Below are 16,196 nucleotides of genomic sequence, written 5' to 3'. Positions count from 1 at the left end.
TTTCCTGACAGGAATGATCATGTGACTTGTTAGCTGTGGTCCCTTCTCTCAACAACAATCATATCAAAAGGAAAAAGAAAAACTCTCATTCAGATCTTTGGCCAGAATGCAGGGCGAAAGGTTATTTTTTAAACATTAGGTAAAGGTAAAGGTTTTCCCCTGACAAACCTATCCAACTATAGTCTAGTCCTATCCAACTGGGGGTTGGTGCTCATCTCCATTTCTAAGCCGAAGAGCCGATGTTGTCCGTAGACACCTCCAAGGTCATGTGACCAGTATGACTGCATGGAGCACCGTTACCAGAACAGTACCTATTGATCTACCAACATTTACATGTTTTTGAACTGGTAGGTTGGCACAAGCTGGAGCTGACAGCAGGAGCTCACACTGTTCCCCAGATTTGAACTACCGATCTTTCGGTCAGCAAATTCTTCAGCTCAGCAGTTTAACCCGCTGCGCCATTGGTTAAAAGAACCAGATGGGATGCAAATCATCCTCCAGGATAACAGCCAATATGTGAAGTGTACTATTATTTTTGCCATGTAGAATGTAGAATGCCATGTAGATTATTTGAACGTGTCACAGAAGTACTAAGTGTATAACATCTCTGCTGGATGGTAAAATACAAAAACTTGTGTTTCTGGTACTTGGATGGTTTAAATAACTATATTCTTCTTCTGGAATATGGGAAAATATGCTTATTTATTTTGTGTCAAAGGCATTGCATAATAAATACGTTTAAAACTGATAAAATAAAGGGATCACAAGCTGCTAAATATATGTAGACCAAAAATGGGCAACAGCGACTGCATTGTATGTAGCTTTAAACAATTCTTCCTCTGTGCATGAGTCTGGGCATTGTGGGCAAGCATACACATGCGGAGTTGTTTGTTCTGCTCCACAGTCGCACAAGGTGGAGGATTCTTCCAGGTAGTGCCATTTTGCCAGGTTATTTTTTGATCTGCCCTCTCTGCTTCTGAGTCTGTTCAGGGACCTACAAGTTGCTCCTTCTTGGTTTGCCCCTAGAGGAAGACCCTTGTGGAGAGTAATCAAGTTGGAATTGCCTGATTTTGCTGCCCATGGGGATATGGCCAAACTAACCAATAATAGCAGGAACAAACGTAATGAGGATTTTTTGGAAAAGTTGGCCATGGCATATCTGAGTGGAGAGTCAGTGACATAGAGGATCATCATTAGGAAACAATATTCTTCTTCTGTTTGTGTCCTGAGGCTCCAATCCTAAATATACTTGTTCTGGACAAAGTCCCAGTGCATTGAAAGGAACATGTCACTTTCTCCAACAGCAGGATCCCTTAGAAAATATTATTCTTGATTTTCATTCTTTTGTTTGTTGCAAATGTTGCCAACTAAATAGTCATTCACTGTCAGGTGGCATCAGGCCTCACCTGGCTTGGATTTCTCTCTCAAGATCTTGTTTTAATACCTTTGTCTTTACAGTTTCAGACTTGCTGCAACTTGACATCTAGCAGATGCAGCAGATGTGTAGAGGCAAGCAACCAGAGTCTAAAATCTTTGGTATTGTCACTGTTGGGTTATTGTGAGTTTTCCGAGCTGTATGGCCATGTTCCAGAAGCATTCTCTCCTGGCGTTTTGCCCACATCTATGGCAAGCATCCTCAGAGGTTGTGAGGTCTGCAAGCAAGTGAGGTTTATATATCTGTGGAAGGTCCAGGGTGGGAGAAAGAACTCTTGTCTGTTGAAGACCCTGTTTCCTTTGCAAGAATGGATAGAATCTGGTGTCAATAGGGTATTTAGGTGCCATAATACTTAAGTTCAATCTTGGGGGGGATTTGGTTGGCAGAAATTTTATGTAAAGCTTTAATTGTCATGCTGACAAAATGTGATACATCAAACCTGAATATATTGGAAATAACTCCACCAAGTCTCTGGGAACATATCCCTTTGGACATAAATGGCAATCATAACCTTATGATGTCACATCCATTTGGCAAATGTGAATCTTCATGAAAATGTGGAGACCACCTTTTGAAAACCACTAGTCAAGAAAAGCATGACATGTTAGAAGTCAACCCTTTGAACAAGTGATGTGGTGTGTATATATCTGTGGAATGTCCAGGGTGGGAGAAAGAACTCTTGTCTGTTTGAGGCAAGTGTGAATGTTGCAATTGGCCACCTTGATTAGCATTGAATGGCCTTGCAACTTCAAGGCCTGGCTGCTTCCTGCCTGGGGGAATCCTTTTTTGGGAGGTGTTAGCTGGCCCTGATTGTTTCCTGTCTGGAATTCCCCTGTTTTTTTTAGTGCTGCTCTTTATTTACTGTCCTGATTCAGAGTTTGTTTCATACCGGTAGCCAGATTTTGTTTGTGGATTTCAGTGGCTTCTCTGTGTAGTCTGACATGGTGGTTGTTAGAGTGGTCCAGCATTGCTGTGTTCTCAAATAATCTGCTGTGTCCAGGTTGGTTCATCAAGTGTTCTGCTATGGCTGACTTCTCTGGTTGAGTTAGTCTGCAGTGCTTTTCATGTTCCTTGATTCGTGTCTGGGCAATGCTGCATTTGGTGATCCCTACGTAGTCTTGTCCACAGCTGCATGGTATATGGTAGTCACTGTTGTTTCTGTAAAATTGCTTTACTTGTGCTCACAACTATCAATCCCATTGGGAAAAGAAGAAAAAAGAGTTACTACTTAACCAGCAACTTACCTCCTACAGGTTCAGTTGGAACTTCTTTACCAGTCTTCACTTTCCCTCTGTTCCGACGTCTGAAGGAACGATAGTATTTTGAATTTCTTCGAATGGGAATGTAGTGTGTCTCCAGATCCTTCTCAGCCATGCAGTCTGAATCCTCGGGTTTCTCATCGCAAATCAATTCCAGACATATTGCCTGTGAAGAGCTATCCTTCCTGAGGCCATTGGCTGACTTTTCGTGGTGTCTTTCCACCTCTTCCAGTTCTTCGGTCTCCATGGGAACAGATCTGATTGTTTAATAACACAGAAGCAGACAAGGGACCTTTATAAACTCCATCACATCATTCAGCTTTATATTAACAAAGTATGGGGAAGTTTAAAACATACGTCTAGAATAAAACATGTGCCTCCTATGGGTGTATAAAATGTGGCCCCTCACAGACTCCAGTGCATGTCGCCTTTTCTGATTTAAATAAAGAGAGGTGAATTGCCTCTTCTGAAAACCTCTCCTGGAAATTAATTGCACGTGCACAGAGAGAAGGGGGTCAATCCACTGTGAAATGAATGCGGTTTTACTGCCACTTCAACTGCCACGGCTCAATGTTATGGAATCCTGGGAGTTGTAATTTTACAAGGTCTTTAGCCTTCTCTTGGTGACTCACCAAACTACAGTTCTCAGGATTTCATAACATTGCACCATGGCAGTTAAAGTGGTGTCAAACTACATTGAAGATGCACCCAGAGAGACAGTGCAGCATTAAAAAAAACACCATTAATTATTAAAACTAGACTCAAATTCTAGTTTGAACTTTGGAGTTACTTTTGAATGGTCCATATTACTGCTCTAAGATCCTTACCTCTTTCTAACAACCAACTGCTATATACAATTTGAATAGGAAGTTTGCAGAGGGGGATCCTCATTTCTTCCTCTCATGTTTTATGATATGCATCTTGCAGTTCCTCCTTGAAGCACATGCTAGTGTACATAAGACAATCACATCAGTAAAAAGCTGATATGTAGCACACACTGGCCTCAATACTGTTGTTTTTCCTGATTAGAGTTGACCCAAGGGTTCAAGGGATTTTACCTATATGTTGACTCATCCTTCAACAATGGATCAAATGGCTCCACATTAGTTTGGGCAAATAAATGGATACCAGCCACGAGGTTTTATGATTAATATGATTCACTAAGGTCCCACCTATCTTGCAATGCAGTTTATAACTGCATTGAACTGTCTTATACCGTCTATACTGCATTGAAACTTGATTATACGGCAGTATGGGTGAGGCCTAGCTCTTTGAACCCAAGATTATCCACTAAACTAAGTAAAGGTAAAGGTTTCCCCCTGACATTAAGTCTAGACATGTCTGACTCTGGGAGTTGGTGCTTATATCAATTTCTAAGCCAAAGAGCCGGCGTTGTCTGTAGACACCTCCAAGGTCATGTGGCCAGCATGACTGCATGGAGGGTCGTTACCTTCCCACTGAAGCAGTACCTATTGGTCTACCCAGATTTGCATGTTTTTGAACTGCTAGATTGGATAGAGGCTGGGGCAAATAGCAGGAGCTCACCCTGCTCCCCGGATTCGAACCACCAACCTTTTGGTCAGCAAGTTTAGCAGCTTAGCGGTTTAACCCGCTGCACCACTGGTCTATTCAAATTAGAATCCCTGTACAAGGAATGTGTATACAGCAGCTGATGGTTTTCAAATTCCAGAAATTTTATCCCCTGCCTTGATATGAAGAATAAGACATTTATTGTATTTCCATTTCCTATTTCATTGTTCTAAAAGTTAGCAAAGGTTTGCAGGGCTTTTTTATGCTGGAAGACAAGCTACAGATCTTCGATTGCGGGACCATGAAGATTTTTTCCCTCCCAAGGACCAATAATTTACAATATGTAGATAAAAATGGGTCTGTCCTGATCCACACCTCTTAGAAAAAAAGGACCAAGACTAAAATAATCACTCCGCTTCTGCTTTCTGCAAGCTTACATTCCTCAATGAATAAATACTCATAATATCCTCAGCAGCAATAATCTACTCATCAAATGCATTGTAAAAGTTGCCATAGCAATAAGGAACAGCTACATATTAACTTATTAATAAGAACCACACATGTTTCTGCAACCTCAAACTTTAAAAAGCATCTTTATTCAAAATGAAATACAACAAAATTGTACTAAAACATCAACAAATATTTAGGTGCAATCATTCTATAACTTTTATTCCTTTTATACATTTACATTGCCTAGATAATAATTAAGATTTACCATATCCTAAAAGCTATCCATTATTTGCAACTATATTTTACACTTACACCTTCTTTGGGTATAGAATGGCACATTTCAAACACATCTGTGGTTTCATCTAACTATATTTTGACCTATGACTTCATCACATGGGCAAATTTACCCATGGTACAATGCTTTTAGTATAGTTTGGGGACAGAGCCCGATGGATCCCATCAAATGATGTAGAGCTGCTTTGGGCAGGGTTCTGTCCTCGAACTATGCTGAAAGTGTTGTACAAGGAAGCAATGAGAACATAGGAAGCTTCCCATGTTCTCGATGCGTACAATGGGGCAAGCGTGGGGGGAAATTTGTTGGAAATTACAACCTTCTTCCTCTCTAGTAATTTGTTAATCTATGATTCTGTTTGCTTACTGTTTTGTATGTATGTTCTGGTATGCAGCTTTTTTTGCTCTATGTTTCCAGAAAGATTGTAGAAAAGTCTGCAGACCACATGATCTGATCTGAGACTGCTCAGACCTCAGACTCCATCTTGGATTCTTCTTAGACTTTCGACTGCTAAAACCAGCACTTGCCTGCTGTTGATTGTAAGGAAGATGTCCTGTGCCATCTACACAGGGATTATCTCAAACATATCTGAAACTGGACAGATAAGCTATGTACCTGTGTTATATTGAGTAAACCAAATATGTTATTTTACCAAAGCCTACTTCATTTTTGTCTCTTGAGTGCATGACATAAATCTAATTGTTTTATGGAAGAGTAGATATATATTTTGGGCATTGAAAAACAGATTCCTCCACTACCCGCCAGATTCTTCACTTTGCCTGGTTAATCCCCCCACTGTTGCCCACATTGAACAACTTTGTATGATGAGGTCCCAGGGCTTCTTAAACTGTTATCACTTACAATCTCTTTCCACCTGATAAATCTTTATGTGACCCCAGGTATATAGGTACATAAAATAGGTATAAAAATCAAATATTTACTTAAAATAAATCAGCATTTGCAAGGCATTTGCCAGAAATGGTATGTTTTGCAGCTTCAAAGCTGCTACAGGGTTTCTTTATGTGTCTTTATATCAAGAACTTGTTGCATTAATAATTGGCAGTCAGGCTTTGTTAGCCAAGGTCTGTCTGAACTGAGTGTCTGTGCTAGTAATGCTTTTCTGGAACATGGCCACACAACCCGGAAAATTCACAGCAACCCAGTGTTTTTCTAATCGTGACTGATTTTCATTAAACTAATTACATTCTGGAATTTTATAATAGTAATTAACATGGTTTCCATTGCATGCAAAACACTTGGGCCTAAATTTGATATGTAATCCCAGCTAAACTAATTAAAACAGTGTAATTTGTAAAAATGTTGACTTAGCATGTCACAACTAGTCTTTTCTAGATGAGACTAACAATTAAATGTAGGTGTAAGAGGCCAGGGATAAAGGAAAGCACTGTATGTGAAAGATTCAGGTTTGCTTTGCATTTAAGGGGGGATATGAGAATTGTTGGAATCATTGCATGTGTAATGTTTCAGTGCAGTGGTTGGTCTTTTGAATGTTCCTTTTGTTGGTATCATGACCTACCACCTCCAGTTTCAACTCACAATTTGAAAATTTCAGGGAATAGTTAGTTGTTGGCTTGATGACACCTTCTAGAGCATTAAGAGAATGAGTCACCATGGCACCAGTCAACTTGTGATAGGTTTCATCTTGTTAAAAATGGACTTGACAGCTTACAGATGTCCTCATAGTAAACAATGCACAGTTGCATGATTGATTAAGTAATTGCGTTGGCATAGATGTCACTATATAAAGCCTAAAGAGATTTGAAATGAATGATGTGATTTCAGACGAGACCTTTTGCTTTCCATCTAGGAAGCAAATAGTGCTCAAATTGTGCAGATGATTCATTAGCAATTACCCAGCTATAAAGGTGATTACTTCTAGAAGAACAGCAGGACAGAGTCAGAAGGAATGTCAAACTATAATTTAAAAGAAGTACTAGATTTCTTAGGATTTCATCAGACGGAATTGGGGAAAACGGGTAGAATCGTCTTCTTTGCAGACTGAGAATTTACATACCCCCATCACACAGGATCAGCTCCTCCTGCCTCAACCATCCCAAGGCACTATTCTTAAGGCAGACATCACTTTGGGGATACTTTCCCCTCAATCACATTATGTAAAGGAAACCCAAGGCATCGCTCTTAAGAATGTCCATTCTTCCATGTCACTGAAACGATTCAACACAGGCGAATCTGACAGATCCCATCCCATGTGTTTTTCAGTGCTTTCTCCTGTTTCTAGGCTCATCAGGAGCTCAGAAGACAATTTCTCCCCAGCTTCACTTACCCCTTTTCTCTCCATATTTCTGGCACAGTTTGTCATGTATCATGTCCCGCAGTTGATGGTGGTTGGAGATGTCAGGCCTAGCAGTTGGTGATGGAAGTGTGATGTCTCATGGGCCTTGGAGTTCTGATCCCAGCGCCATCGTGGTTGATGATGACGAAAACATGGGTTTTTTGCCGGCTCAGCAAGAGACGGAATTTTTCCAGATGCCTGTTGTTGATTATTCTACCCAAGAGCCCATTAAGGAAGACCTTGAGCAGGTCTTTCCCACTGCCTCCCCTCCTTTTGCTAGGAAACAGTCCTATGCTGCGAGTCGGGGTGAAAAAGAGCAGTTTCGGAGAAGCTTGAGATTAGCAGCTAAACAAGACGTTAATTAGCTATGTTCCCCTGGGAAATTCTAGGGAGGAACGCATCTGGAGGGAGATGTGTTTCGCTTCCCTTTCCCTTGGGAAAGGAAGCTCTGGACACCTGCTTTGCAGGGAAATGGGACTTAGTTAAAAGTGCCTGACACGGAGGGTTCCGTGCGGAGTCAACAGATCAGCTTCATGAGTGGTTTCGTGTTTCCAGCCAAGTGCGGACTTCGCAAAGTCCGTAACTCCAGTTCCCTTGCCTCGCTTTGCCTTGCCTAGCCAAGTATTCAAGAACTACCTTGCCTTGCTTCCAGCCTTGGACCTTGTTCCTAGTATCGAGCCTTGTTTCCAGTTCTTGCCGTGGACCTACTTTGAAAAGATCTTTGGACGTTTCCCCACTCTATTGCTTGTAAATAGAGTGTGTTTCGGTTTGGAATTATAACTTTGGACTCTAATATAAAATATTGGACAATATAATTTTGGACTCTATTTGACCTTCCCAGAAAGGTCTCTTACTGGACTACATTTCTTACTTGTTTTTATTATTCTTATATATTTCCTTAATAAAGATATTAGATAGTTTTTGGCCTCCGTGTGTCGGTTCTTAGTGCTCCGTTGCCTTGGGCGTGACAGGAAGGGGTTAATGTAAATCTTAGTGCTACAGGGCTGAGTAATCTGCAAGTAGGAGAATGATCTTTGGGGGGAAAGTATTTGTCCTACTTTGACTGTGGATGGTGCTGGTTTTCCCCCCAGGTTTCTGGATTTTTAGTATCCTGACCTGTCTCCTGAACTCTTGAAACCTTGGAATCTGGAACCTCTGGACTGGCCATTCACTACGGTACAGACTCTTGATCCTTGGACTTTGCTCATTGAACTGTCAACATTTGACTATTGGACTGGACCTTTTTTTGACTACGGTGTCTTCTTGTACCTGCATCGGCATTTGCTATCAGTTTTGTTTTTATTCTGTGGCTGAGAGCTATCTATATGTTTTACATTGGGACTTTGAAAACAGGCAGACAGTAAGTGATGCTTTAATTAAACAGTTTGACACAAGCTGGGTGTTTATTTTGGTCCACCTCTGCCTCCATACCAGCAGAGCTCTGGCATCGTGACACAGTTCACTGACGAAACACCACGGATGACAGCTGGACGTCTGTCTGCGTCATATGATGGGCTCCGTGGGACTTCGTCTGTGAAATCCTTGGGGTAGAATTGCATACAGTGCTCGTCAAAACTTGGAAACGTTACTTCTTTGGATTGTAGCTCTCAGAGACTTCCAGCTATGTAGCTAAAGGGTTCTGGAACATGGAATGCCGAAAAGTAATGCTTCTAAGCTCTGCTTCTGAATAGGGATTGCTGCCAAATAGATTTGGTCATACTGGCTAAGGGATTCTGGAAGCTGGACTCCAAAAGGATACAATTTCCAGGTTCCACTGCTTTCTACCCATCCAGATCCTGCAGGAAGTTGTTTCCCACTCAGATGCCAGAACTATTTTCAGTTCTGGGTTTCATTCAGAGAAGAGAGGTTGGAAGAAGTATGTATGAAGGGGAAAACAGAATGTGAAAAAGAAGGTTTTAATATTTCTCTTTTTCTCTTTTTCCTCTCTGCCTCTTGTCTCTCTGTCGGCCTCCTTCTCTTTCACAGACACAAACTTCACTAATATTTGTCAATTATTTGTATTCAAGGACATGAATCTGCCGTCATCAAATATAACTCGTCACTCTCCTCCCCTTCAGAATACTATTTTAATTCAGATACCAGGCATGCATGAGCATCTATGATATTTTTTGGCTAAGGTCCATGTTTTCATGGCTGCGAAACAATTTCTCACTATATTTCTAGAATGATGATTTTTTTAAAAAACAATGGGAGGGATCCTGTTGGTGAATTATGAAAGTCTTAATGATACTTGCAACATTACAACATAATTTTGCATTGCTGTGGTTCCAACCACCCAACAAACAAAATCTCCCCAAAGCCTACCTTTTAAACCTGTTCTCATTGCAATTCCCCAGCCTTGTGTGATAAAGTCCTTAGATATTGTGATGTAGCAGTGCCTCCTATGAATGGTCTTGGTCATTTACAACTTAATTTTTAGTTTATTATTTTGCTATCAAAACTAAGCATTATCTTCTAAACTAATACATTGTAAATGCGCAAAAAGATTTTATATTTGGCAGATGGAAAAAAAAGAAAGCTATCCTTTCCTGTAGCATGATTTCTCACCATGTATGTATTTATATTGCTTCTTTTATTAAAAAGAGAATTCTAGCCTGGTTGTTTAGTTGCTATCTTTTATTCTGGACTGCACATATTAACCTCTTAAAAATTAAGATAAAAATTCAGCAAATCTCTCACAGTACAACAATGTTAAGGCCACTTTCCCCTCTTGCATTGTGACTACATAAATTTGGGCTAGATCCGATGGTAGCAATACAATCCGTCCGCTGCTCTTTGTTCAATTCTAGAAGAGCCATGCCATTTTGCTTTGTTATCTGGACCAGCAGAATAATAGGGCCAGATATTATTTGCAATGTAATGCTGAACTAAAGGAACCGATGGAGAATGTGAAAAATGTGAAGAATGTGTCTAGGCTGGAGATTTTTAGTTCAATGAAAGTAGGTCTCCACTTGAATCAGCCCTCATTTCAACCATTAGTCAAGTACCAAATGGCTAAGAATAACTTTCCTAACAAGTTGGGGGGAAAAACCCAGAGGAAAGCCCTAGTTAGGTGGAAAATGTGAGAAACCCTGGGTTGTGGCTGCATTCAGAGATAGATTCAGTACTGCTTAAAGTGCAACAGAGCTTCACTTGTGATAAACATTATTAATACATTTAGGAAAGTACATCTTGGGTTCTAAGGGGAATCCATGGAAGGAATTAGTAATCTCCCTTTCCGCAACATTTAGATGGGGTTTTCTTAGGCAAGGAATATTCAGAGGTGTTTTTGCCAGTTTTTTCTTGGGAAATATAGCCCCTGGTTAGTACTTGGATAGGCAGTTTCCCATTCAAGTACTAACCAGGACTAACCCTTTTTCTGGGTTGTTGTGCATTTTCCGAGCTGCATGGCCATGTTCCAGAAGCATTCTCTCCTGATGTTTCAGCCATATCTATGGCAGGCATCCTCAGAGGTTGTGAGGTATATTGGAAACCTAAGCAAGGGAGGTTTATATATCTGTGTAAGGTCCAGGGTGGGAGAAAGAACTCTTGTCTGTTGGAGACCCTGTTTCCTTTGCAAGAATTGATAGAATCTGGTGTCTTTGGGGTATTTAGGTGCCATAATACTCAAATTCAATCTTGTGTGTGTGTGGGGGAGGAATTTGGTGGTCAGAAATATTATATAAAGCTTTAATTGTCGTGCTTCTCTGCTGAAGTCCAAAACAGCAACATGCATCCACCTCCACTGAGGTGTGATGCAAACTTAACACATTGAAGTCCATAATCACACATCCACCCCCACTAAGGTGTAAAACAGACTTCCACCTCCAATGAGGTGGTAAGTAGACTGAATATAAAATGGAGTCCTGAGTCTGAACATGCTCAGTCTATAACCCCTCCCACACCAAGGAGGTACAGTCAAACTGGCAAATCAACATACATATCGAATACAGGTTAGCAAATATATATACAGTAGAGTCTCACTTATCCAACATAAACAGGCCGGCAGAACGTTGGATAAACGAATATGTTGGATAATAAGGAGGGATTAAGGAAAAGCCTATTAAACATCAAATTAGGTTATGATTTTACAAATTAAGCACCAAAACATCATGTTATACAACAAATTTAACAGAAAAGGTAGTTCAATACGTAGTAATGCTATGTAGTAATTACTATATTTACGAATTTAGCACCAAAATATCACGATGTATTGAAAATATTGACTACAAAATGCGTTGGATAATCCAGAATGTTGGATAAGTGAGTGTTGGATAAGTGAGACTCTACTGTATTAACTATTAATAAATAGTGAAAGACTTGGGAGGTTGCTATTTCCAACAGAATATGTAGTGTATTTTAAATCTTTATTTAGAAGTTCCCCTCCTAATATTTGGGTTCTCCTATAGAACATATGGGTGAAATGAGAGGATATAATTCTCATACGTATATTTAATGTGAGGTCGTACTTGCAGTGTATGTATTAGTATATTGCTGGTATACTTGCTTGTTATGGATTTGTTGTGTTATTCAAACAAATACCTCGAGTTATAACGTGTACTTGCAAGAATAAAGAGTTAATCAAATAAATATCTCTTAGATCCTCCAATCATCATTCACATCCTGCACAAATCTGTGCCTTGTCTCTTGGGTCCCATTGAGGAGAAGCACTAAAAGCTCTATCTTAGGAAAAGATTTCTCCTTTGGGGCTATTAAGTACTCATTGCTGACATGTAGGAAAAGTCAGCCTTCAGAATATTGAAAATCGACTGAAAATAGGAAGCCCCTTTCACTTCCATGGTAAGATTTCAAAACTAATTAAACTATCACCGACCCTTATTTTATTCATATTCCTTAAGCCAGTATATAAGCAAAGACTGAAGGTTCTTTTCTCAGCAAAGTGTCTCCTCAGCACTTAAGGGAATTAAACTGAAGAAACTTGATTGAGAGGCAGTTTTAACCTTCTCCTTCACCTGCATCTCAGAATCCTGAGATCATCCTTTGGTGTCTGCTGATTTTTAAACAAGGCGAGATTAATTATCAGGAATGCTCGCTTTGGTGTTATCCATTGTTTCCTTGTTATGTGATAAACAGAAATCCAAATTTACTAAGGCTCAGTCTCACACCTTTGACAAACATATTATGGTGAATGTAAAGTTTGCACTGGGCCAAATGTTGGAAGGCGCGCACACATACAATATGAGCTCACATCACAGCTTATGTCCAAGATCCATTCTATTTTGTTAAAAATATAATTTATCAATCAAAATGTATAAGTATACATTCTTTCCTCTTTTTATAATATCTTAGACAAAGGAATATGTCGTATTGTAAACAATCCGACAATAAAAAAAGTAAAAATCAAAAACAACTTTAAGCATATTTCTGATCAGTTTTTAACTTTTCCATTACAACTTTACTACATATCTCTCTACTATACACCTTTTATCTACTTATACATGTTTTATTTAATATTATTACTAGCTTGGGAAGCCGACAATGCCCGGGTTATTTGAAAAAGGCATTATTTGTCTTTGATTGTTAGGTATTCTCAGTTTGTAGTGGGTGAACTACAACTCCCAGAATCGTGGGCCAATCCTCCCCAAACCCTGCCAGTATTCAAAGTTGGCTGTTTTGGGTCTGTGTACCAAGTGTGGTCCAGATCTGTCATTGGCTGGTCATCGCTGGATGGGGGTGAACTACTACAACTCCCGGATTCCCAGGGCAATTTTTCCAAAACATCTGTCAATATCCACAGCAGGCTATGTTGAGTCTGTGTGGCAAGTGTGGTCCAGATCCGTCATTGGCTGGGTTCAGTGCTCTTTGGATGCAGGTGAACTACAACCCCCAAAATCAAGGCCCATTCCCACAAACCCCTGCGAAGTGTTGTCCTGGTCCATTGTTGGTGGGGGTCACTGTTTCTCTGGATGCAGGTGAACTCCCTTTTCCCCAAATTTGTCCAATATGTTCTAGTGGTTATAGGGGCTCTGTGTGCCAAGTTTGGTCCTGGTCCATCATCGGTGGAGTTCCATTGCAGGTGAACTATACATCCCAGTATCTACTACTCCCAAATGTCCAGGCCAATTCCCTGCAAAACCAATGTCAGTGGACAGGAGTGACTTGCTGGCTCCTCAGCACTGGGAACTATAGCCTGGTCGTGGAAGCTGGAGGCTGTCTGTGTGAGCAGACACCTGTGCCACATACACACATACAGTTTTTCACTTTTATTATGGACTAGCTTGGGGACCCGGCGGTGCCCGGGTCATTTGAGAATGGTATTATGTGTCTTTCAATGTTATGTATTCTGTTTGGAGTGGGTGAACTACAATTCCCAGAATCGTGGGTCAATCCTCCCCAAACCCAGCCTGTATGAAAAGTTGGCCATTTTGGGGCCTGTATACCAAGTGTGGTCCAGATCTGTGGTTGGCTGGTCATCGCCTGGGTGAAGTATTCTCTGGATGGGGGTGAATGACTACAACTCCCAGAGTCCTGGGATAATTGCCCCAAAACATCTGTCAGTATCCACAGCAGGCAATGTTCAGTCTGTGTGCCAAGTTTGGTCCAGATCCGTCATTGGCTGGGTTCAGTGGTCTTTGGGTGCAGGTGAACTACAACTTCCAAAATAAAGGCCCATTCCGAAAAACCCCTGCAGTATGTTCAGTTGGTCATGAGGATTCTCTGTGCGAAGTCTGGTCCTGGTCCATTGTCGGTGGGGGTCACTGTTTCTCTGGATGTAGGTGAACTATAACTCCCTTTTCCCCAAATTTGTCCAATATGTTCTAGTGGTTATAGGGGCTCTGTGTGCCAAGTTTGGTCCTGGTCCATCATCGGTGGAGTTCCATTGCAGGTGAACTATACATCCCAGTATCTACTACTCCCAAATGTCCAGGCCAATTCCCTGCAAAACCAATGTCAGTGGACAGGAGTGACTTGCTGGTGTGATCGAGGTGACCTCCCCTCCAGGACTTTGTAAAAGATAGTTCAAAAATCAAGACTTTATGTTCTATATTCCATATATTTATAGTAGAAGGTGATTGAGACTTTTTACTGGAGTTTACTGTGGATTATCCCTGCATTCTGAGGCAAGAGATAACAACTTCATGAATTGTAAAATCATGCTGCCAGAACTCCACTTCTCCCCAGATGTTGTATCAAATGTTTTCTATTGTTTATATCATTCATGATTCCCCTTTATGCAATGTCACCCACCTTTATGGATTCTCCTTTATTTCCTTGAAATCTATCTACCTGCCTATATGTATTTGTACTCTTTGGGATCCCCGGAAAATATGTATTCTTCCCAGCAGGGTTTATGTTCCAACTTTATTTTATTTTTCGTTCTATCCCATATAATTGTCAAATCATGAAATCAAATGGGAAATATTATGACCCCAACGTGAACCTTAGCCCCATGACCCAGACCTCCCTTCCCAAAAACAAAAGGATAATCTGCCACAGTTTAATCCAATCTCATTCCGATCGCATGGACAATATAGGGTTTGAGTCACCAGATTCCTGAAGGTAACTCGCCCCCAAGGCAAACATTGTCATATCCCAGGCCAGGGCACCTCCTGGGGAGCCCGTCAATGACGGCTCATCACCACCCTTCTTCACTTCCCGTCTGACACCCCCAAGACATATCTAAAGACTTGTGAACGTGACAGGACCCCGGACATCCTTGATGGGTGCCATTAATTCCTTTAGAAATCGGCTGGGCCAGAATTAATCTGATATTTCCTGTCCTGTCACCTCATTGTTTCAATAGCTCCCGCCTCCTCCTCTCTGATTGGCCCGAGGGGGGACAAAAAGCGGCTCCCCATTGGGCCAGCAGAGCAAGGCGGGAAACGAAAGCCCGCCTCGTTCAACCTCCCAGCCTATCCACGATCAGATGGGCGGGGAAGCGGGGCGGGAAATTCAAAGGGCTGTCAGACCGAAACATTGTATAAATATGGCTTTATTTGAAACATATGTTACGCTAGTAGATTGAATGATCGCTATTAGCGTCCTTTTCAGCTGAATTGCTCAATAAAAACTCCTTGGCGGATTTTCCTTCATCTTTGGCGGACCTTCTTCATTTCAGGCTTCAGGTTGTATTGCGGCTTATATTCTCCTTTTGGCTTCGCCAAGGTCCGTTCCCTCAGGACCGGGTCGGGTCTCTCCTAAAGGGCCCGATCCCCCAAAGTGCGGTCGACAACACTGGCTCCTCAGCACTGGGAACTATAGCCTGGTCGTGGAAGCTGGAGGCTGTCTGTGTGAGCAGACACCTGTGCCACATACACACATACAGTTTTTCACTTTTATTATGGACTAGCTTGGGGACCCGGCGGTGCCCGGGTCATTTGAGAATGGTATTATGTGTCTTTCAATGTTATGTATTCTGTTTGGAGTGGGTGAACTACAATTCCCAGAATCGTGGGTCAATCCTCCCCAAACCCAGCCTGTATGAAAAGTTGGCCATTTTGGGGCCTGTATACCAAGTGTGGTCCAGATCTGTGGTTGGCTGGTCATCGCCTGGGTGAAGTATTCTCTGGATGGGGGTGAATGACTACAACTCCCAGAGTCCTGGGATAATTGCCCCAAAACATCTGTCAGTATCCACAGCAGGCAATGTTCAGTCTGTGTGCCAAGTTTGGTCCAGATCCGTCATTGGCTGGGTTCAGTGGTCTTTGGGTGCAGGTGAACTACAACTTCCAAAATAAAGGCCCATTCCGAAAAACCCCTGCAGTATGTTCAGTTGGTCATGAGGATTCTCTGTGCGAAGTCTGGTCCTGGTCCATTGTTGGTGGGGGTCACTGTTTCTCTGGATGTAGGTGAACTATAACTCCCTTTTCCCCAAACTTGTCCAATATGTTCTATTGGTTATGGGGGCTCTGTGTGCCAAGTTTGTTCCTGGTATATCATCGGTGGGGTTCGGAA

At 41.4% G+C, this 16,196-nt stretch overlaps 1 protein-coding gene across 1 annotated transcript in view; it reads right to left on the bottom strand.

Moving 5' to 3' along the window:
* The window catches only part of ngef (neuronal guanine nucleotide exchange factor), a 93,085-nt gene that overhangs the window by 65,795 nt on the left and 11,094 nt on the right, over positions 1–16,196 (bottom strand). The window contains exon 2 of the mRNA XM_062976412.1: positions 2,680–2,951. Within this exon, the coding sequence (XP_062832482.1) occupies positions 2,680–2,941 (262 nt within the window). The 5' untranslated portion in view covers positions 2,942–2,951. The remainder of the gene's footprint in view (positions 1–2,679; positions 2,952–16,196) is intronic.

Source organism: Anolis carolinensis, chromosome 3 (assembly GCF_035594765.1).
Source record: "Anolis carolinensis isolate JA03-04 chromosome 3, rAnoCar3.1.pri, whole genome shotgun sequence".
Lineage (NCBI taxonomy): Eukaryota > Metazoa > Chordata > Lepidosauria > Squamata > Dactyloidae > Anolis > Anolis carolinensis.
The sequence above is the reverse complement of the archived record's forward strand: the minus strand, read 5'-3'. Positions and strand labels throughout refer to the sequence as shown.